This window comes from Armigeres subalbatus, chromosome 1 (genome assembly GCF_024139115.2).
Source record: "Armigeres subalbatus isolate Guangzhou_Male chromosome 1, GZ_Asu_2, whole genome shotgun sequence".
Classification (NCBI taxonomy): Eukaryota; Metazoa; Arthropoda; class Insecta; order Diptera; family Culicidae; genus Armigeres; species Armigeres subalbatus.
In genome coordinates, this window is record NC_085139.1 from 112905316 (window position 1) to 112930147 (window position 24832).

The following is a 24832-nucleotide window of genomic DNA, read 5'->3' on the forward strand; positions in this document are numbered from 1 at the left end:
CGAATCTGGGATCCTATTGAAATTTCCCGTCATCAATTTTGCAAGAGAATTCAAAACTTTTTTGCGTGAAGAGCATTCCCAGAAATTGGATTTATGATTGCCCCCACAATTGGCACATTTAAATTTATTGGAATCTTCTCTCACAGGACAGGCCACCACAAATCATGCATTTAGCATCCATGTGGCATTGTTTAGCTCCGTGACCCCACTTTTGGCACATACGACACTGAGTGGGGTTTTGGAAATTTCCACCAGGCCTGCGGAAATGTTCCCATGTAACACGGATATGGGACATAATACAGGCCTTTTCCAAACTTTTCATATTATTTAGTTCACTTTCTTTTTCATCTTTATTACTTGGACTAGTGAAAATCCAAGTAATTGAGAAATTTCAATTTTAATCTCTTCCAGTGATTAATCATCACTGGGGAGACCTGTCAAGACGACTTTGAACAATGGCTCAGTTTTGTCGCCGTATGTGAAGAATTTATGCCGCTTCTCAGTTGAATACTGAAGAAGACGTTTGCGATCGTCAAAGGATCCCGGCAAAACGCGGCAGTCACCCTTCCTGGCAATCTGAAATGAAACCTTGATTCCCTGAAGGTTACTCAAAATCTCATTCCTAAAGCCAGAAAACTCGGCAACAGATACCACAATTGGCGGAATACTTTGCTTTTTCGCATGGGTCAAATCACCTGGGCTAGAGGTAGATTCGATTTGCTCAATTTCGTCATTAATCAAATCTTCCTCTTGTTTCTATTGATGCTCTTTGCTGAGCGTGGGGACGTGACCTTCTAAGAGGTTTTTTTTCCCAGAACGGTGTCCCTGCAGGAATACCACCGCTTGTCGGAATTTCACTTCCAAACGGGTCCAACGTAAAACGAAGGCACGGGCAGGGATGCCAGATTTGAAGACATGTCTTCAATTTGAAGACATTTGAATCTCTGTGAAGACATTTATTTCATGAAGACATTTTGAAGACTTTTCAAAATATTTGAAGACTTATCTTCCTATTTAAAGGTACTTGAAGACAATCAATAAGCTAGTGATGAACTTAATTTAAAAATTTAAAAATCACTTAAATAAAGGAGAAAAAACAATCAATAAGCCAGTGAATAGAAAATATAATTTGATTATGTACTAACTTATAAATTCTGCGACTTCTATATGCAGAGAATATAAATATTACAAAAGTTATACATAATAAACTAATGTCCCGGGCTAAAAATCTTAAACGCCAAAACACATTGACAAGGTTGATAACTGCAACACATTTTAGACGTCAAACGTGTTTTTTTAGTTGTGTGCTGGTTCAAAAACTTGCGATTGCAGCATTCGTTTAAATTTTCCTAGGTAGCGGTGGCATTTTCGACGTGTCTCTTAAAAAGGTATTTCGATCACTGCATCAGAACGCAATTTAATCTAAACGGCAAAAAAGACAGAATTCTACAATGACTTGATTAAATCTATTCAACTGTTGGCTAGAACCATTTTTTTTATTTCTTCATAATTCATCTGATCTTTTCGGCACAGAGAAACAGACGTCTCACTTAGAACAAAATGCAATCAAAATCATCGTAACGGAAGCATTGCCTTCCAATGCCCAATGCCAAAATCACATTGCGGCCAAGCCGCAACCAAATGGTGGTGGTGCGCAAAAGTCAAACACTAGCAAAATCGATCGAAGCGCCCTAGCGGGTCGATTAACCACCTACAAAAAATATCAACCGTTAAAATGGTGAACGATGGAACGATGAGTAAGACGTCTGTTTCTCTGTGTAATCGGTATTTCCAGAATACCCGTCGAGAATAAGAATAGATTTTGAAGAACTCTTTGAATTTTCTGTGAGCTTAAGAAATAATTTTTAGTGAAAATTAGTTTAAAAAAATAATTTCCCGTGAAATAACGAGAATTTTCCATGAAAATTCTGGGGAATTTCTCGTAAATATTCAAGAGAATTGAAATTGAAAATTCTTTTCAAATTAGCTTGGAAATTTATAATAGTTTCCGTATGGGCAAATGAAGGAATTACTCCAAAATTTAAACGGGAGATTCATCTCAATGTCCACAAGATTTTGTCTATGTTCTTGCGGGGAAATCATCTGAACTGCCACAATGAATTCTTTTTCATTTCCACAAGAAATTTGTCTTAATTTTCGTGGGATGTACTCCGGATTTGTATTTGAAATTTTAGGGATGTCTCTTCGGATTTTCCATATAACACATTTTTACAGAAAGTTCTAAATTTTAACAGGAAATTATTTTCAATTTTCTCATTAAATTTCCTTTAGTTTCCAAGATTGAAAATTCTTACAAATGTCGGCAAGAAATTGAAATTGTTCTGGCGTTGAATGGCTATTTCTCACAATTGCCACGGTAAATAATTTGATGAAAAAAATCAGAGAAATTTCATAAACAAATCCGTGTTTTTTTAAAGACTCAGATTTTTTTAAGACTCAGTAGAAAGTTCAGGGGGCACTCGTTACACTTTCTCGTTGAATACTTCCTTGAATTCGTTTGGTATATTTGCTAGAAATATCTTTGGAAACTCTTCCAGATTTTTATCTGGGAATCCTTCTAAGAATTTCTCCAGTAAAGCCCTATCTGAAATTATTTCTGAAATTCCTCCAGGAATTTTCCCCAAATTCCTTTAGAGATTTTGCAGAAAATTTCTCCAGAAATTCGTTTAGAAATATTTCTAGGAGCTCCTCCATAAGTTCGTCCAGAAGTTTCTCCGTAGGATCTTCGAAGAATTCCGTTGAAAATACCTCCAGTCGTTTCTCCAGTCGTTCCTACACAAATTGTTTCTTTCACGACTTCCTCCACCTCCAATTCTTCCAGAAATGCCTGCAGGCATTCGTTCGGAAATTCTTCCAAAAATCCCCTCGGAAGCTTCTCCAGGAATTCCTCTTGATGATTCTCCAAGAATGTTGCCGAAAGATTCTCCAATAATACCTCTGAAATTATACTCCGGAATTTCTCTGTAATTTCCTCCAGGAATTGTTTCGGAAATTCCTGCAACAATACCTCAGGAAGTTCCTCCAAAAAGTTGTGCAGAAGTTCCTCCGGAAGTTTCTTCTAAAATTTCTTCAGGAGCTCCACTGGAAATCCTTTCAGTAATTGCTCAGGAAAATTTTCACGATAAATTCTTCCGAATCCCTTTAGGGAATTCTTAAAAAAGAAACTCAGAAGAATTCCACATGGAAATTCAGCTAAAAAAATCCGTTCTTACTCGTGAAGATTTGAAGAAATATTCTCTTGAATTCTATCAATTTGAGTGTTAAAAAATAAATGCTACAAAAAACAAGGAGATGCTTGAAATACAAAACTGTTGGATTTTGAAATTTCTCACTAATTATCGTAATTTTGATATTGAAGACATTTGAAGACATTTTTACTCGACTGTGAAGACATTTGAAAATATCCCCTGGCATCCCTGGGCACGGGTCCTTGCAAAGATCGTAACGGAAACAGTGGCTACAAATAACACTGAGAAGCACTGTTGAAATTAAAATAGCTTCGGGTGGTATTAAAAACTTCCTTCCGCAAATAGAGAAAAGAACCGCACAGCACGAAAGCACGATGCGGTCTGGGTCAAAATCATTGATTTTACGACATTCATTCTGATGTATCTTAAAATGTTGACGCGTTAGAGCAAATCTGAAGTCAGATACGGATTCAGCCAAAAAAAATCTACTAGGGACACATTACTTGGTTTTGAGGAAAAAATCTTGTTGCGCTGTGCTATAGTTTTTATAAAGAAATTTTAACCCTTTATGAGGCAGTGGCAACTATATTGCCACCAACAAATTTTATTTTTTTTCTATTTATTAACAAGAGCTCTACTTATTATACCCATGTAGTGGCTATATTTGCTTTCTAGTAACACCCCAGATGAATTTGAGCCATAAAAAAATTGAAATGTCAATTTGAGAACAGTTTTTTTAAGAACAGATCGTAAGTTTCGAGTGGAAGAAGGATTTTCGGTTATAATTCGTTAAAAAAACGACAAAGATATATTTTTTCTAGTTGGTATTAATTATTTTGAATTTCCTGTGTTAGATTATTACGTTATTAGCGTGAAAAAAGCTTTGCCTTTCTGAATATTTGGTTTTTGGATTTTTGATGCGCAAAATAGCCAGCATGAGTTAACCACCAGAAATTTGTATGGCAAAAGACATCTAACGTGGGTTTTCTCAAAATTCGGAACCAATTCACGATTTGAGCGAAACTTATTTTGTAAACAAACATTGTTTTGTTGATTCCGTAGAATGCAAGCATTTTTCTCCAAAACTTATTCCCTTACCTGAAAGAGGAAAGCCTATTCTATCGGATACATACCGGGGTTTTCTCAGGAAATACTTGATGTAGCTGGAATTCGCTACCCAAGGTTTGTTTACAAAATGAGTTACGCCCAAATCGCAAATCAGTCCCGAATTAGAAACTTTTCATGAAAAACTATTTGGTACCGGTACTACGCCTACCAAATATTTGTTCGTTGAAGGTGCTTAATTTTAAAAAATCGAACCATAGATTCTTTTCGCCATTCTGATTTCAGAAAGTTAACTCCTAGTGGGCCGCTGTAAGTACGCTCAAAGCCGGCGATTCATTTTCGTTGATTGATTCCTCAAAGCAATGACATTGGTCTTCCCGCTTCATCAAAGTTACCCCTGACATTTGGATCAGACAGCCTTGATTCTCAGTCAAAAATCCTAGAGCATGTCTATTTTTGCTCACAATGTGGAGCAGGAGATTCATTAGCATTTTCTTCGTTTGTGTTATTCGCATTTTTGCTTTTTACGATCTTCAGAATGCATATTCATTATTGGTATAAAAATATCAGCCAATGCGGCTAGAATAGGTAAAGAAATCTGATTCGAATAGTATATCAAATCCGCTCATCGAGATCTATGGTGTGGTGTTGCACTGAGATTGTAATATCGAGATCCTGGTTCAACGTCCTTAAAACATTGAATGAATATCATCCATCTTATTTTCATATTAAACTTTGGTGGTTTACCACGAAGTGATAAACTTATGTTGTTTTAAGCATTTGTTAAGCAGCTCATTGTTACAATACATGTATTTCGTGAATTGTCTGACGAACTTATTCAGCTCTAATTATCCTATAACTTTGTCTAAAAGCGCATCAGTTTTCGAAAGCATTGGAGCGAGATTCCACTTTAAAAGTGGGCTTCTTTGTCGTGCGGTTAGCGTAGTCAATCGTCTAGAGGCATGTGCTATGGAGTGTGGGTTCGATTCCCGCTCCGGTAAGGACAAAATTTTTCGTGATGATCCACTGATCCACTAGGTGTTGTGTAAATCTAGACTAACATTTGAAAAGAACGTAGCAACCAAAATTTATTCCTTCTGATTCTTCGTTTACATAAATATATGTCCGTTGTGTTATGTGATCGAAGACGATTATTCTGTCCTTCTGATATGCGCGACTGGTCATAGCGCGCAACTACCTTCAGAAATACTGAACAATATGAACATCTGAAATAATTTAAATTAGAAAGCATCAATTACTAAAATAATTCATTCTAATTCGCGTTATTTTAAACATTTCTTTCAACAGCCATGGGAGCTGACTCCCAAACCAAACCGATACCGTGCGCAAAAACGGCTGAACTTATCGATGCCGCCATGTCGAACTCTCTGAAAAGCGCCACCCCCACCTGCAACGAGCTGCCGGACCTGATAGATCTCCGCGAAGAACTCACCGCACAGGACTCCACCCTTGACCCACAGCAGTTCCAGAAAGCCATCTCCACCTGTAGTAATTTATCGCACGAGTCCGAAATAGACAAAAAGCTGAGGGACATCGGTTCACATACACCGATCCTGCCTTCGGAGATCGGAACGGATTTCAACTTCAAGAGGGAAATCGTGTGGAAGAATGTGATAGGTTTCGCGGCGTTGCACTTCTGCGGATGGTTGGGATTGCATATCGCTTTCTGGCAGTACTGCGACTGGCGAACGACACTCTACAGTAAGTTGCTTGCACGGGTTCTAAAGGTCAGTTGAATAATTTTAGCTTTCTTTCTTTCTAAATGACAGCATTCTGGCTGATGTACATGTCCGGTCAAGGAGTTACCATGGGCGCCCACCGGTTATGGGCCCATAAGGCGTTCAAGGCGAAGCTGTGGTTAAGAGTGCTTCTGTTGTGGTTGCACACTCTGGCTGGGCAGAACTGTCTGTACGTCTGGGTGAGAGACCATCGACAACATCACAAGTTCTCGGACACCGACGCGGATCCACACAACGCCAACCGAGGATTCTTCTTCTCTCACGTTGGCTGGTTGCTGTCACGGAAGCATCCTAAGGTTGGTATTCATTGTTTACATATAATTAAAGGAGTCTATACAAATGCATGTTATGCCTAACAGTTATATTATTTTTTAAACTTAATTTTGAACGGATTTCTTCTAGAATCTACGGATTCAAACTAAATCTAAGGACTTTCCCCAAAATTTGAAGATTTCATCAGGATCTTCCAGGTTACCATGAAAGCTAAAAATTTCTTCCGAACTCTGTGAAATCGTTTCGAAACCTCTGGTCATGATAGACCCCCCCCCTTTCCCCCGGAAACTGCGAACACTCAATCATTATTTTAACATTTCCGTAATCAAAAGGTTTTCTTCGAATTTCACGGATTTTTTTCGAAGAATCTACAAATTCCTCTGAAGCTTAAATTTGACTGATTTCTACCTCAGGAAACAGATGATTCCATCCGAAATATGATGATTCTTATCGAAATTTGCGGATTCTTCCCGGAATTTGCGGATTCTTCCTGGAACTTGCAGATTCTTCCTGGAATTTGCGGATTCTTTTGGAATTTGCAGACTTTTCCTGGAATGTGTGGATTCCTTCCGGAATCTGTGGATTCCCTCCGGAATCTGTGGATTCCCTCCGGAATCTGTGGATTCCCTCCGGAATCTGTGGATTCCCTCCGGAATCTGTGGATTCCCTCCGGAATCTGTGGATTCCCTCCGGAAGCTGTGGATTCCCTCCGGAAGCTGTGGATTCCCTCCGGAAGCTGTGGATTCCCTCCGGAAGCTGTGGATTCCCTCCGGAATCTGTGGATTCCCTCCGGAATCTGTGGATTCCCTCCGGAATCTGTGGATTCCCTCCGGAATCTGTGGATTCCCTCCGGAATCTGTGGATTCCCTCCGGAATCTGTGGATTCCCTCCGGAATCTGTGGATTCCCTCCGGAATCTGTGGATTCCCTCCGGAATCTGTGGATTCCCTCCGGAATCTATGGATTCCCTCCGGAATCTGTGGATTCCCTCCGGAATCTGTGGATTCCCTCCGGAATCTGTGGATTCCCTCCGGAATCTGTGGATTCCCTCCGGAATCTGTGGATTCCCTCCGGAATCTGTGGATTCCCTCCGGAATCTGTGGATTCCTCCGGAATCTATGGATTCCTCCGGTATCTGTGGATTCCCTCCGGAATCTGTGGATTCCCTCCGGAATCTGTGGATTCCCTCCGGAATCTGTGGATTCCCTCCGGAATCTGTGGATTCCCTCCGGAATCTGTGGATTCCCTCCGGAATCTGTGGATTTCCTCCGGAATCTGTGGATTCCCTCCGGAATCTGTGGATTCCCTCCGGAATCTGTGGATTCCCTCCGGAATCTGTGGATTTCCTCCGGAATCTGTGGATTCCCTCCGGAATCTGTGGATTCCCTCCGGAATCTGTGGATTCCCTCCGGAATCTGTGGATTCCCTCCGGAATCTGTGGATTCCCTCCGGAATCTGTGGATTCCCTCCGGAATCTGTGGATTCCCTCCGGAATCTGTGGATTCCCTCCGGAATCTGTGGATTCCCTCCGGAATCTGTGGATTCCCTCCGGAATCTGTGGATTCCCTCCGGAATCTGTGGATTCCCTCCGGAATCTGTGGATTCCCTCCGGAATCTGTGGATTCCCTCCGGAATCTGTGGATTCCTTCCGGAATCTGTGGATTCCTTCCGGAATCTGTGGATTCCCTCCGGAATCTGTGGATTCCTCCGGAATCTGTGGATTCCTCCGGAATCTGTGGATTCCCTCCGGAATCTGTGGATTCCTCCGGAATCTGTGGATTCCTCCGGAATCTGTGGATTCCTCCGGAATCTGTGGATTCCCTCCGGAATCTGTGGATTCCTCCGGAATCTGTGGATTCCTCCGGAATCTGTGGATTCCCTCCGGAATCTGTGGATTCCTCCGGAATCTGTGGATTCCTCCGGAATCTGTGGATTCCCTCCGGAATCTGTGGATTCCTCCGGAATCTGTGGATTCCTCCGGAATCTGTGGATTCCTCCGGAATCTGTGGATTCCTCCGGAATCTGTGGATTCCTCCGAATCTGTGGATTCCTCCGGAATCTGTGGATTCCCTCCGGAATCTGTGGATTCCTCCGGAATCTGTGGATTCCTCCGGAATCTGTGGATTCCCTCCGGAATCTGTGGATTCCTCCGGAATCTGTGGATTCCTCCGGAATCTGTGGATTCCCTCCGGAATCTGTGGATTCCTCCGGAATCTGTGGATTCCTCCGGAATCTATGGATTCCCTCCGGAATCTATGGATTCCCTCCGGAATCCGTGGAATCCTTCTGGAATCCGTGGAATCCTTCCGAAATCCGTGGATAGCCACCGGAATCTGTGGATTCCCTCCGGAATCTGTGGATTCCCTCCGGAATCTTTGGATTCCCTCCGGAATCTATGGATTCCCTCCGGAATCTATGGATTCCCTCCGGAATCTATGGATTCCCTCCGGAATCTATGGATTCCCTCCGGAATCTATGGATTCCCTCCGGAATCTATGGATTCCCTCCGGAATCCGTGGAATCCTTCCGGAATCCGTGGAATCCTTCTGGAATCCGTGGATTCCCTCCGGATCTGCTGTATTTTGGGAGTTTGCCTATCTTTCCGGGAGCTTGAAGCCTTCAGTCTTCGCTTGTGTGGACCACGACATTTTTGTACGAATACAGAAATAAATAAGATGTCAAAGCAAAAAGTTTATTTCTTTACACACTTGAGATATTTCAACTAATCATTGGTTTTTCCTTGTCCACAGGTCATCGAATATGGCAAAAAGATCGACATGTCCGATCTGGAAGCCGACCCACTAATCATGTTCCAAAAAGAGTAAGTATTTTCCAAGGTTCTTATTTCACCATTGTCGAATCGCAGATTAGAGACTTCAGCAGTTGTCATAGGTGACGTTTCAGAATCCAGTGCCCTTATGCATACTGAAACTGTAACAAATTCTCTATGTCCGAAGAAGTCGAAAAAGTTTCTACATCAGCATTTCCTAGACTGAATATGAACCAATATTCAGCCAAATGTGCTTTGTGACCATTATTTTACTGCTGAGCTACTGAAGCAGGGGATGCTTCCAGTTATTAAATCCATACACTCAAGTTCACGTCCAATGCCGCGCATTAGCCAGTCATAATCACAATCAAAAGCTGAATGCATTTCTCGGGCTGGTAACCTTGAATGGATCAAGCCGATTCCAAGCGTTCATGATCGGACCGTTTGTTGAGCAGAGCATCATTCAATTCTCCCACTCGCGCCCAGTAAAACGCTAACCAAAACCACTGCCAATTAGAAGCACACTCGTGAATGAAATGGGCATCAATTTTAAAGATCAGACGAAAATAAAAACGACAACATAACAATCAAACAAGTACCACGTCTTGAATTACCCTGCGCGTTGTAAACTTGACATTGAATCCAACGAACGGCCAACAGTCAGTCGGTGGGCTGCTGCAAAGCATCGAAAACGATCGTTTGATGACTGTTTGCCCCATCGACCGTACTTGCACTTGATCGTACGCTGCTCACCGTGTAGAGCCCTAGGCAACCAGTTTCTATGCATATTTGAAGACCTATGATGGTTGGTTAATTTTCGACAAGGTCGCCAACCGCTTGCTTTCGTTTTGTTTTGCATCTATCTTGTGCGTGACCAAATGCATTTGGCAGTTGGAATAAAGTTCATAAAGTTCGATGACCTTTACGGACATTTGGCCATCATTCAAAATGTTTTGGTAATTGTAGGAGAACTATCCCAATAGAATTCACTACAAAGTATCTAATTTAAGACATATCGGAGCGGAAGATCAGAAAGATCTTCCACGCGATGCGTGTCAGTAGCGCGTAACGAAAATGGCTGGAATTATTATTCTCAGTCACGTGCCACTCTTGCAGATGAAACAATTTACATAAAAACACCTTATGTGATGACATTCATAGGCTCGCCAAAGTGACCTTCACTGAGATGCAGAAACAAAATCCACGCTCGAATCGAATAAATTATGGGTCCAAACCAGACAGTAGTAACTTTGGAAGTAATCTTGCAACACTATGTAAATCAGCGTTAGGTTTGTTTGGTAATCAATTTGGCTACATTCATAAATTATACAGTCAATATGAAACGGCTAGCCGTTTATGATAAGCATCACATCCTATTCGCCTCTATACAGGAGAACTGGTCGCCTGAGGTGTAAAAAAAAGCTATAGAAAGTAGAACTTGAAATGCTTTTGTTTAGAAAAAATATTAGTTTAAACGCAGTTTGATTTACTGAACTACTTTTCAAATGAACTGCATTAAAAAACAAATTAATCCAAATGGCGATGTATGCCAGAGTTTATGAGTTCTGCTTCAGCTTTCTGGTTTGCCTCCTTTAAAGCCCACGCTTCATGCCCGTAAAAGGCCTACCAAGAATTAAAGTTTTATACAGAGCGAATTTCATTTCCGTCTCCATGTTGCAGGACCTAATTTGCATACGTAAGACATTGAAGTCCCGAATCGCAGCCGCAGTACGTATTAAACTTAAGGGGAACATCGTAGTCATAAGCCACAAGCGTTCTAAGGTAGACCAGTTCTTCAACAAGTTCAAATACATGCCTATTAAGCACTACCTTAGCATAAACACTATCATGTCTACCTCTGTCTCTATCCACAACCATTAATTTTGTCATAGTAGAGCTATTGGGACAAAAGCCTTCATACTGTTCTCTGATCGATTCCAGTAAGGGTCGATGTTGTCCACAAAACCCAGGAGTATATACCACTGCGCGATGTTTTCTGCACGCTAGATCTCCTAATCGTATTGTCGTACTCTTCAGTGCAATGTTAAACAGCAAATTTGAAAGTGCATCGCCTGCGTCAATCCAACTAAGGTCACAAGCGAAGTTGCCTAGTATTCACCGACAAATCCCCAAGCGTTTTACGAATAAGACTCCTTAAGCGTTTTCAGTCTGTTGAACAAGATGCACGACAAAAACACATTTATTTAGACATCATCCGATGAAAATGATTCTCGGTGGTATCCAATTTATGACGTATGTGAATAAATTCTGATACAGATGCAGAACTATTTAAATCTCAATATTGATTTTGAACATTGGAACAAAGGATATTCATATTTTCCTAAGACTAAGAAACTTTATTAAATATAACAACTTTAATTGATATACATATTAATATAGTCAAAGAAGTGAACTTACAAAATTAGTCAGAAGTTAACTAAATAAATGAAATTAACTTGGAATCATGGCTAATTCGTTTTCTCATTCAATTAATTGGCTTTGTATTATTTTCAGGGTCAGGATCAGTTGTTAAAGTAAAGCAACCTGGAAACTGAACTAATTAGAATCTCAATGCTTTGAAAACTCGATGTGCTTATGAAGAGCACGAGAAAGATTTAATTCAAAAAATATATAGTCATCAAATTGAGGTTATGTACAGACATTACAGAACTTAATTAACATTGATTGATAGCGTCTCGCGATTGACAAACTTTCACCTTCGCAACGTGAAACTCACGCCATCACTAAGTACTTGATCGGTGCATTTGTAAATAATGTACATATGTAGCTGTCATACAGTAATGAAATGTCGATTTGAATATGCACAGCATAGCGTGTAGGGGAGATGCTTCGATAGATGGGTTGTGAGTATCAAATACGTAAATTTGCTTAGCAATTTCCCTCTTTATACGAGAGTATGGCAGAAAGAAGGTCGGGAGATTTATACCATCACGAATATTGCTCTCCGCTCGCTTTTAAATCGACTTCTAAAAAACATTATTCATGCCTGCCGTATCCTAACGGAACAACCGGAACTAGACTTTCGCCTCTAATTCTATCATGAACATGTACATCTAAGTTAGGATGATGATATTGCCATTTCCATATCATTGGCATTTTTGTTAATTCTAGTCAAATTAGAGGGAAACAAATTTTAATATCTTCTTCTGTCACCACGTGGCCAAATTTATTTATTTGAGGGGGGATTTCAAAATTCTACCGAAAAAATAATAAAATTTTGAACCTCCATAAAAAATTCTCAAAGAAACTGATGAGTTTTTTTTCGATTTTATCAATTTATGCCTTTATTTTTTATTTCCCACCCCTTCATTATCGAAAGCACAGTGGGACAAAAGAAGAAATTAATATTTATTCCGGCCTTATTAGGGTCTGAATATTTTCTCCATCAGTTTGGTCCATTTTGCTCGCTGTGCGTCCAATCGCTGTCGAGGACAATTTTCTCCGAGTTATTGTCCGATATTCCCTCTACATGTCCTGCCTACCACTATCGTTCGATTGTATTTTGTAGTTCCATATACTGCCGTAACCTGATAAAATTACCAAATTACATTGACCCCGAATCATTTTCTGCTGGGCAGTTCAAGCGGAGTACATCAGACAGCAGTTGACAACGTAGTGGCCGTTTTGAGGACATTAGGGGATCAAATCCAACTCCACTTAGATACTTTCTGGAGGAGATGGATAAGAGAGTACCTTCCAACCCTGACCAGGCGTACGAAGTGGTTTGGAGATGTGAAAGCTGTAGCCGCAGGTGACTTGCTGGCGATCATCGACGAGACTACCAGAAATAACTGAGAACGAGGTCATATACACGAAGTGATTACGGGGAGAGATGGAAGATGCCGTCAGGCTATAGTTGAAACTGCGAGGGGGTTTATACGAAGGCCTGTGGTTAAGTTGGCAATTTTGGAGGTAGATGGTGATGGTAAAACTGGAGCAAATGGCCAGTGTTACGGGGGTGAGGATGATGGTTCTGGGAACACTGTTGAGGGTCAGTTGCGCACGGTTCTCACTGGCCGTCAGACCAGCTGTCACGATGACAGAGACGGGAGAGATGAGACCCAGGATGTCACACGATCAACAGAGGCTATTGTTGAATATTAACAAAAATTAGTCAAGCGTGCTTCAGAGAAGCTAATATGTGAATCCTTATGAAATAACTTAAATCTAAAGTTAAAAACATAATTATTGATCCTACAACTATTGTAAATAATATAACAGTTCGTGCATTTCGTAAGTTGTTACCTGTTGTTAATACCTAACCAAATTTGTGCTGTATCATGCAGGAAAAGTGTGCTAAAACCAATTACTATAGTAGCTTCCGGGGAATAGCATTTTAGACTCAGCAACTGGATGCCAGCACATACACTGATGGAACCGTACATCCTTGGTTATCAGATGCTCGATCAGTCGGGTCAAATTAGTTTAAATTCTCATCCGACACCAGGACTAGGCTTGTGTGCGTTGAGCCAAACATGGTCGGATTGATAGGGTCTGCTTTCAGATACATGCAACTTTTTATAGAAGTTCAACAGAGCCCACTGTTGAGCCCCACCACCTCCTAGGCAGACCCCACTTGACGCATCCTCTCACTCTAGTTGGTATCAGAAGGACAACAGTGCCCAGGCTACACGCAACATAGTACGCAAGCTTAGTACGCAACCCTTAACTGTAGCCTGTTGATGAAACAGCAATAAAAAAATAAATACTAAAAAAAATGATGGACAGATGTAGGCTGTGAAAATGCTTACAAAAGCTTTAACTTAAACAGGTTCAGAACAAACAATTGCTTATGGATCCTGTACACCTCCGGTGGTGCAAAGGGCCGAATTGAAAGATCTCCATCCTGAGCGTTGCCCGGCTATCGCTTTAACCTGTTGCCAGATTAGCTTTCGGTCTATTGAGGCTTCGCCGCCATGAGCCTCTGGGTCTGCCTCTGCTGCGATGTCCCGCTGGGTTCTAGTCAAATGCTTGTTTACAGATTTCGTTTCCGCCCCTACGTAGAGTGTGGCCGACCCAGCCCCACGTCCGATCCCGAATTTCTGTTGCTATCTGCCTCTGGTGACAACGACGATGGAGCTCGTTGTTTGAGATCAAGTTGTGAGGCCACCAGGCCCGAACTATATACCGCAGGCATCTGTTAATGAACACCTGCAGCCTGCAGCAGATTTCACGTTCAGAGTTGAAAATTCGTATTTTGGTGCGTTCACTTATCTGCCTGTTTTTTTTTCAGATATTTATTAAACTCCCAAAGGCAGCCCTTGCTTTCTTGATCCGTGCGCCTATGTCGATCTTGCAACCGCCGTCTGACGCCATTTGGCTACCAAGATATTGGAAGCAGGGATGGGAAATATCAAATTTTCAAAAAATCGAGGATGATCAAAACTCACCCGCGATCTCACTTTTAAATTATCAAGTGATAAAAACTCGCCAGCGATTAAGAATCGTTTGAAAATCGTATCTTGATTTGAAGCATTTACCGTTACATTTTGAACTCTTTTTTCTTACTACCATGAAACCATAACGCCAAATAGAAGATATAACGGGACTGTTGACAATTAGCTGATATTAGTAAAGAATAATGATTGAATGAAAATTCTGTGTTTATTATCGTTTGAGTACAAAATTTGAGAAGTTGTCGCCGGCGATAACTCGCCTACTGTTTTCACGTGAAAAGTTTTCACATGAAAATTGCAATCATTATTGTCTGATAATGATAAAGCACAACACTGATTGGAAGCTTTCAACATTCTCCACTGGTTGCCCGGCTACTGTGAAACTGAAAGGAGTCACCGTGCTTACATACAACGATTTGGTTTTGTTGACGTTGATGACTAAACCTGCCGAAGAGGAGCGCTCGGCAAGGTCGTTGAGCTTACTCTGCATATCAGAGCGCCGTTGCGCGAGGAGTGCAACATCATCCGCCAATTCGAAGTCATTTAGGTGCTCCATGGTTATAGGCTGCCATAACAGCCCGCGGTTTGGTTCACGGTCAATCGCATCTACCAGAATCTCATCGATTACGATGAGAAACAGTAATGGTGATAGAATACATCCTTGCCTCACACCAGCTACGACCCGGATAGGGTCGGACAGGACCCCATTGTTCAGCACTCTGTACGAAAAGGCTTCGTACTGTGCCTCGATGAGGCCGATGATTTTCTCAGGAACTCCCTTGCGTCTCAGGGCGCCCCACATATTCTCGTGATTGAGACGGTCGAAAGCTTTTTCGTAGTCAATGAATACCAAGTAAAGGGACTCTTGGAATTCGTTGACCTGCTCCAGAATGATGCGGAGCGTGAGAATATGGTCCACACAGGATCTTCCGGCACGGAATCCAGCTTGCTGCCGCCGGAGAGTCGCATCGATCTTCTCCTGAATCCGGGCTAGGATAATTTTGCACAGAACTTTGAGAACGGTACACAGCAACATAATGCCTCGCCAGTTATCGCATACAGTCAGGTCACCCTTTTTGGGCACCTTCACTAAGATACCTTGCATCCAATCGACCGGGAAAGCTGCGGTGTCCCAGATATTACGAAATAAACGATGCAGTAGTTGAGCGGATGTCATGGGGTCAGCTTTGAGCATCTCGGCTGATATGCGGTCGACCCCTGGGGCTTTATTCGATTTTATGCTTTGGATGGCTGTTTGAATCTCTAGCAGTGATGGAGCTTCGGTATTAACGCGTGTTATACGTCGGATCCTAGGCGGATTATGCCGAGGTGGTGATGGCCTGGCTGGCACTTGAAAAAGTTGTTCGAAGTGCTCGAACCAACGTTTCAGCTGGTCAGTTGGGTCGGTCAATAACTGATCATTCGCGTCTTTCACAGGCATCGTTCCATTCATCTTCGCCCCGCTTAAGCGTCGTGAGATATCGTAGAGGAGGCGAATGTCCCCGGTTGCGGCGGCTCTCTCTCCTTCGTCGGCCAGAGAGTCTGCCCACGCTCGCTTGTCCCGTCGACATGAGCGTTTTACTTCCTTCTCAAGAGCCGCGTATCGTTGACGGGCTAAGACTTTGGCTCCTCTGGTTTTCGATCGCGCTATCGCGGCTTTGGCTTCTCTTCGCTCCTCTATCTTGCTCCAGGTCTCATCGGTGATCCATTGTTTTCTCTGGGTGCGTAGTTCGCCCAGATTGTTCTCGCTGGTGGTGATGAAGGCATTCTTAATGGCGGTCCATTGGTATTCCACGCTGCCACCATCCGGAATATCTGCAGCACGCGTCTCCAGTTCTTCAACGAAGGACCGTTTCACCGTGGCATCTTCCAGTCGGCGTGTGTTGAATCGTCGTCCAACTATTTCCTCGTGCCGACGAATCCGCGCAATGCGCAGGCGTATTTCGCCGATGAGGAAGTGATGATCAGACGCGATATCGGCACTACGTTTATTCCGTACATCAAGAAGGCTCCGTTTCCATTTTCGGCTGATGCAGATATGGTCGATTTGATTTTCTGTAAAGCCGTCACGGGAGACCCACGTGACCTTGTGAACCGGTCGATGAAGGAAGAGCGATCCCCCGATCATCATGTCGTTATTACCACAAAATTCTGCGAGCAGCTCTCCGTTTTCGCTCATTTCTCCGAGACTATGGCGTCCCATAATGCGCTCATGGTTCGAGTTGTCGGATCCGATCTTCGCATTGAAGTCGCCCAAACAGATCTTGATATTACCCTTCGGAATTCTATCTACGACGGCATTAAGTTGACTGTAGAAGTTCTCTTTGTCTTGCAGATCGGCAGCATCGGTTGGCGCATAACATTGGATTATAGTAAGGTTTCGGACCCGTGTTCTAAATCTGGCAACGATTATCCCTTCACTTATAGGTTCCCACTTCATAAGCGCAGAGTGTGCCTGAGCGCTTAGTAGGAAGCCAACTCCGCGATGCCGGGGAGCGTGTTCACCTCGTAAACCAGAGTATAGCAGAACTTGTCCCGACGGCGTAATGTGTTCTGCAAAGTTTGGCCAATAGACTTCACTCAGTCCCAGGATCTCAAGCTTCATGGGGCGTACCTCATTGGCAAGTTGGGCCAATTTACCCTGCTGAGCTAGGGTTGAAACGTTCCATGTTCCTAATCGTGTCCGTTGTTTTGCGATAAGAGTCGTCGCCGTAAAATCAGTCCGTATTCTTTCATTATCGGATTCTCGAACAAATTGATGTTTCGGGAACAGTAGCTTGTTGGCCCAAGGTTCCCTATCCACCGGGGTGGGGCTGCCATCTTAGGTATAGCTTCCGGGGAATAGCATTTCATACTCAACTGTTGGATGCCAGAACAGACGCTGTTGGAGCCGCACCTCCTTGGTGAACAGACGCTCGATCAGTCGGGTCAAATTTGATTACAGTCCCAACACCAGGACTAGGCTAGTGCGCTTTGAGCGGCACACGGTCGCTTTGTTAGGGCCTGCTTGGGGACACATGCAGACGTAAGGTCAGTGTCTCGTACTTACTGTTGACGTCGAAATACGTATCTGTCAAGGTACAATTAAGTAGTCGAATTAAATGGGATTGTACAAACTCTTATGACAAGTGAACACATTCCACTAAAATGCTCAAAATAATTTTCTTAACATAGATCTTTTTTTTTTTTCTTCTTATTGGCATTACATCCTCACACACTGGGACAGAGCCGCCTCACAGCTTAGTGTTCATTAAGCACTTCCACAGTTATTAACTGCGAGGTTTCTAAGCCAGGTTACCATTTTTGCATTTGTATATCATGAGGCTAACACGATGATACTTTTATGCCCAGGGAAGTCGAGACAATTTCCAATCCGAAAATTGCCTAGACCGGCACCGGGAATCGAACCCAGCCACCCTCAGCATGGTCTTGCTTTGAAGCCGCACGTCTTACCGCACGGCTAAGGAGGGCCCCCAACAAAACGACTTATCTGCTTTTGTAAACAAAAGTTCAAACGTCGATTTGTCGAATCTGAGAGCACTCCCACGCAAACCAACACCATCAACACATAGGTGAAGGCTTCGGCTACCTGTTAATGGTTTTGGATTGCGTGGGAGTCTTTTCAGGTTCGACATATCCACGTTTGAATTTTTATTTACAATAGCAGATAAGTCGTTTTGAAAATTTGGTATTGATTTTTTGAACGAAAGAGGACAAGGAAAAGGGTCATTCGACAGAGAGCTATTTGGCCGAAGGCCACAAGACCGAAAGATGTTTGACCGAATATGCCGTCTGACCGAATAAACCATTAGAGTAGAGTGGGGCAAGAGTGCGCGTGGGGTAAGAGTACGTTTTCGATTTTTTGAAGTAATAAAAAAAGATAAACTAGCAGCACTGCATCAGTTTGGCAGGTATTCTGGCCAACTATTATCATGTGTAATTGTAAACGATTTGAATAAACAACAAGATAGATATGGAGTTAGATAACATTTTGGTAATTTTGCTAAAAATAATTGGATTTCCGCAACTAGTATTTCATTACCATATATACGTTCAATCAGGAGAAGATTATACCAAAGACTAATTAAGACGTCACTGTTGAGCTCATTTGAGGGACCACTTCTAGTACTGCAATTGGTCCCTCGGTACCCAAGTTTGACGTTTCAGTGAAAACCTTTTTTTACATCGACTTTGCTATGCAGTAGCCAATGGCAACATGCTGAAGTTTGGAACGAGTCTATTGCGATTGTTTTCGTTGTGGGTATTGAGGGTATTGATATGTTCTATATCAGAATTTTAACGGATGAATGCTTAATTTGGCAAAAATACATATTATGCTTTGACATTCGCACATAGTTTAAAACCATTAATGTGTCTCCAACATGCACTTTATATAAAAATAAACTCAACCTAACATATACAAGTATTGTAAGGTATGCGGCTATCTCACATTTCCTAATGTTCCAAATTCTGTTAGATGTTAAAAAATATTATATATTAAATATTAGATATAAAAAAATATTACATATATTAGGTGAAACTTCACCTCGTCATATGAGTTCTGTGTGAAATTCCAAATTAACGATACAGCCTTTTACTAAATTGATTTGCTATGGATTGAATTGCCTTTAAACTTCGGTAAAAGAAGCATACTTGCTACCTCATCATAAGGTTCACGCCCTACAACGTCTTATAATAGATTATTCAAACTACAAGCACTAGAAGCTTTGTCGCTAAATATAGTGTATCTTAATTTGAAATATCATTCCCAGTGAAAATTAGACGCGCGAACATTGACTACAAGTTATTCTATATCATATTATACAGATCATAGTTTGAATACCCTTTATAACATTGACAGGAATGTTTCTCTACGATTGATGACAATTTTAGGTGATGGACTACTAATATATGTACAAACGAATTCTGCTTACAATTGCTGGACAGCATAGGCGTAACTAGAGTCTCGGTCTAGGGGGGGCCATGGCACCAGCTGGTGGGATGTAATTTTCTAAGGCGATTTAAAGCACTGTGCGCATGGATTGCAATAGAAATTGTTTGACTAAGTTTATCGCTCATTCGTCCTAGAACTAACATAACAAAAATCGCGAATAATACAATTGATTTCCAATGATGCTGTGATTGCTTCAAAACGCTGTGTCTGTGTCAACTTGTCTTCTCCATGTTACTAAATGTGGATAAGTGTGTAATCTAAGATTCAAGAATCTTCTTCGAATTATCTATAAATGAAATTCGATATGAGTATATTTCTGAACGTTTTCAAGCATTTCCATGATTACTTAATGCATAAAAATCTCGACTTTTTTGAAACATGAAATTTTTGAAACACTTTAGATGTGGAATAAATTCCACGAAATTTTGTCATAATCAATATGATGAACACGATGAACACAAATTTGGAATCCTAAAGTGTTTTTATGAGTCATAAATTCCATGAGTCATAAAATTATGAGTCATAAATCAAATTCTAGAATAACATAGGGTTTTTGTAGTTACTGATGTTAGGAAGAGGCTTTATTATGGTTTTCTGAATAGGTGAGAGATTTCTCTGCAAAAATCAAAGAGACTTGAGAAGCAACCAAATCGATCTGAATTGTGCTGCAAAAGAAATGTTTTCTGATACGAACTGGTTTCTAAATTTTTTTTTTATCCTTAAAAACAAATTCTAACTAAAGCAGGCACCAAAGAGTTTTCCGATGATCCTTATGAAATCGCCAAAAAAAATAAATAGAACAAGATCTTTTGAGGATTATAAAAATATTTCTTTAATGCAATCACTGTTGTGAGAGCGAAGGTTGCCTAAATTTTGTCCTAATACTTTCAATGGAATGCGTTGTTGATTTTTCTGTCATTGTAACAAAGAGTCTTAAGTTTTATAATTTTATATCTTTCTGTGCCAGAATTATATAGCGAGAGCAAAAAGCTCCATAGGAATTTGATCAACTGTTTTGCGGCATACCTTGCGATTAACTCGAAGATTTTCGAAAGAATGGTCGTTCGAAATTTCATTGACCGGATTTGTGTACATGTGCTCATTTTGATGTAGTTGCTTCAGCCTTTTTTGAAGCGGATGGTAGCTTAATAGAACAGAAATATTTATATCCTAATACAATTATGTTTTTAATTTTTTCGCGACCAGGATACTAGTCAAACAAATGCAGAACAAATTTATTATTTTAAGCTAGCAACTGAATTAGAAGCGGCATTGATTTTAGCTTAAAAATCGAGAAAATGTTCCCGGGGGTCCAACTTAAATATTTCGATGCTTTGCTCAACAAATGGTCATAGATGTGATAACGCAACAAAAAATATGTCTATAGAATTCATAATCAAAATTAAGAAATATGTAGGAAATATGTAAATGAAATAAAAACTGACTAAGTTGGAATTACTTTTCAAAATTTTCTGGGGGGGGCCACAAGTAGGTCTGGAGGGGGCCAGGCCCCCCCGGCCCCCCCTTATTTACGCCAATGCTGGACAGCAATCAATAAATAACGTAGATGTATGGGTATTTCAATTTTTTGATGATTTTTTCAAATAATATACTTCAAAATTTCATATATAACCCTACTGGAAAATTCAAAAGGCTACGTTATACTAATTTACACGGTATGAACTTTTTTTGTCTATTTTAACCTAAAATAAATTTTGAATTAAAACCAAGATGATAAAGTGTTTTTAAACAATTATGTATTTATTTGAGACATTAAACGAGACATTAACACTACATTATAAATCTTATTCCTATAGGATATATATATAATGCAAATGGACGAATATCATAATTGATTTACAATCAGTCTGTAATAATGAAATTGGAAATAGCAGCAGTAACATTAAATGCTTGAACAAGAACCACAGGTTCAGAACATAGGAATTTGTAACTATTAGAATTTGATAACCATTAAAAATCTTCTCCGAATCAAACTAACTTCGGATCTAAACGGAGAATTAACCGAAAATAAACTATATACTTTAACTATATCGGCTAGAAACTACATGCCTATTAGCAGTAAACTTGCAACAATTGTGTTACTTCTATAGTGTATCAATGCAGCATGCATTACTTTTGGATCAATGATACCAACTCCGTTGAACGAAACAGGTCTTGGAATTTCCAAACTGAAATCATCCAAACCCTAGTCACTGCCCTGGGCTTTTCTTGTTGCTGCTTTGGTTTATACTATCATCAACTGGCATGAACTGTCGTTCGAAGCGTCCAAGATTTGGGCCAGAATAAATTTATCGCTAACAAATTTTGAAACGGTGTCGTTCGAATCTACCTCCCAAGAACCGATTCAGTATGCTGCTCCGAAGGTTGTCACATGAATTCGTATGAGAACAATTTCTTCAAGGCGTTTCCTTACTTAGTAGTAATCAAGAGGAGCTGTTCCACAAGCAAAATTAGTTTACGGATGACCAAAATTCCTAACTAACTCTGCCGTTTTTGCCAGCCAACATTCTCAGCAGCGGGCCAAGCTCTGCCGAACAGTTTCGGGTCGTTCATGAGGTTCCTGAAATGGGTAACCAAAATATGTGTTATACTTTATGACATTAGTAATTGATTATGAGTAGAGTATTACGTATACACTGCAGACCGAAGTTCGGAGTTTTGCGTACCGGAGTTTTTTTTCTTAATATCGTCCGAGTTGCTGCTGATGTAATTCGGCATATTATTCCACCACAACATGTTTGAGCTGCTTTTTCGAACGATGCAATTAATCGTGACCGCAATTGTTTTACTGATCTGAAAAATAGAAATGTTGTGTAGTTTCTATTGGTACTTCTAAACTATGGAGGAGAATTTTACCTTTACGATTTTTTCCGAAACCTGACGCTTTCCCTCATCTGGAATAAGCGTCAGATACCGAATGAAATTCGAATCTGAGGCAAAGAATTCTGAAGCCCTTCTCCTCGTCGCGCATTTTTTCGTAGAAATAGTATTGTCATCAAAATGATCAATCTGATTCGCATGCAATCCTTGGTAGTCGAACGTGGCGCTTTTTCTCGTAAACGTAATCCACGGAGATTCGACTACTGATGCCGGAAGTAATTGAGTAATCTAATTTTGCAAGGACAGGATGCCTTCTCCAAATGTGTACGATGTTCTGTATGATGCCAAATTTGTACAAGGTGCACAGACTCAAGGCATCCAGCGTTTTCGCGGAGAACATTAGGAGAATATGTAAATACGAGTTTATTTGTGGACGCAATAGCGCCCGTGGCAAGTGTTTTTTTTTGTCAATTTTTAAGAGTGATATATTCTTTCCTGCATTTAAAAAAATAAAAATTTTCAACGTCTGTTGTCTGTGATTTTTTTCATAAAATGCTGTGTCTGGTTGTCTAAGGTTGTCACTGGTTTTGTTTTCTGCATCTGATAGTAAAAAAGAATTGAAGTGTCAAATATTTTATTTTTTTGTGAAAATTTCCCCGCGTGCTGCGTCTGGTTGGCTAGTCACCGGACAGACAAACAGGGCTATTATATATATGATTTTGGTTAAATCGGCTGCATAACCGGAATCATGACACAGGCAGTCGCTTTCTGATATTTGGACATCCCCTCTGGTATTGATGATTGTACTTTTGTTGAAATAGGTATATGAAGGAAAGTGAATAATTAATAATTGTAAATACGCGATTATTTCGGAATCAGACTCACATTGATGGTGTGGAAAAAAACCTGGCAGAAGTGAGCGATTTTTGTTTGTTAGCTGTCAAGATGAACGCTGAAATGTTCCTAAAAATACCTTATTGTAGTGACATCTGCAAAAATGAAAAGGGTAAAGAAAACGCATATTGGTATTTTTTCTGCATACCACTATTTCTTTCGTTTGGAATTCACATTATCCATTTCATCTCCGCATTTTCTTTTTCTGTTCCTAGATAAAGCTCGTGTTGTAGTTTTTTTTAGTCCGTTTGCTATCTTCTATGTTCATTCGCCGCGACTTTCCATTTCTTCTTGACTGTCTATTGTATTTGGACTGATTTTTTTTAATCTCAGCATTTATAAATGTATTTAGAAGACGATCGATGAATTTTTTAAAGCATTCCTCACAAGCGTAATCAGCGTAATCATCATAATCAATATATCTTCCTAATCGTGTTTTAACCCAACAACGATGTTGGTTGAAATATTTATAAAATTTTTGCTTGAATGCGATCAATAATGTAACACCAAGCTCTAATGCGATTTTATTTGGAAATGTGTATTTGGCTGAATCGAGGTGGTATTTAAGCTTCGTGAAGATAAAACTTTCATCATTCAAGTGTTTACTGTTTGAGGGTGTACGGAATTTGTTTTTGCATTGGTCATGAGGTAGTTTCGATATGACAAACCCTACAACGTACACCAGAGCGTTGGTTTCATGCTTGTCCGGAATGTCGATATTTTCGAAGTCGAAGGGTTCGCATGGTAGATCGACCAGACTGCCTTTGCCAATCAACGCTAAGGGATCGACAGAGTCTTCGTCTTCAATCTCATTTTCAATTAGGGAAAATGTTGCATCTGGCTTACAATTTGTATTCTCTTGATGATCAATCGTTCTGTCAACTCCGTTGTATTTTATTGCAACTCCAAACTGCATAGCATTTGGTGAATCGTTGCAGCCACATGATGATCTTACTTTTGCAAACTCGTTCTCCAAAGGATCTTGGCAAATACAATTTGTGCATAAACATGTGAATTCGAATTTTGTTTCCAAAATGTTCCACAACTGTCTAAGTCCGTAAATATTTTGAATGAAGCCCTTCATACAAGGAGGATTTCTCTGCTTCGAAGTCAGCAACTCGCATGCTTCTTTTCGAGCCTAGAATATTAATTATGATTAACAAATCAAAGTTGTGAATCAAAAATCTAGATGACTTCTCAATAGTACCGTCGGGGAATCAAAGCTTTTCTTAGGAACGAATATAGCTTTTTCGAGAATATGTTTTGCTTCATCTAGGAATTTCCAATGTTCACTGGTTGCCCGAAGTGCGGCACGAAAAGGCTTTAGATGATTATGTTATTAATATTGATTTTCATAAGGTGATGAGTACATGTACAACAAAACGTGAAATATTAGATATGTACCTTCAGTTTATCTTGTTCAAATCTTGAGTTGAATGTATCGAACAGCTTGTCCATCAAGTCTATAAATTCAATCGTCGGATTAACTTCATTGTTCATGCTTCCCAGACTTACACACGTTTCAAGTGCTTTTGCAACCGCTCTACTTAGTGTCCGTGTTGCCAAACTTACATTCATTTTGGAAAATCCAGGTAAGAATACTGCTTTTTTCGTTAATCGAGGAGCCAATCTTGGAACATTGAGAATGTC

At 40.5% G+C, this 24832-nt stretch overlaps 2 protein-coding genes across 3 annotated transcripts in view; one reads left to right on the forward strand and one right to left on the reverse strand.

Annotated features, from left to right (window-relative positions):
- LOC134204974 (delta(9)-fatty-acid desaturase fat-7-like) overlaps positions 1-24832 on the forward strand; it is a 90041-nt gene that overhangs the window by 34364 nt on the left and 30845 nt on the right. For both annotated transcript variants that reach the window (XM_062679807.1, XM_062679808.1), the window contains exons 2-4: positions 5583-5996; positions 6065-6330; positions 9057-9127. In XM_062679807.1, coding sequence (XP_062535791.1) covers positions 5585-5996; positions 6065-6330; positions 9057-9127 — 749 coding nt within the window. In that variant the 5' untranslated portion in view covers positions 5583-5584. The remainder of the gene's footprint in view (positions 1-5582; positions 5997-6064; positions 6331-9056; positions 9128-24832) is intronic.
- LOC134204976 (charged multivesicular body protein 3-like) overlaps positions 22243-24832 on the reverse strand; it is a 62348-nt gene continuing 59758 nt past the window's right edge. The window contains exon 3 of the mRNA XM_062679811.1: positions 22243-22261. The gene's annotated coding sequence lies outside the window, so the exon portion shown is untranslated. The remainder of the gene's footprint in view (positions 22262-24832) is intronic.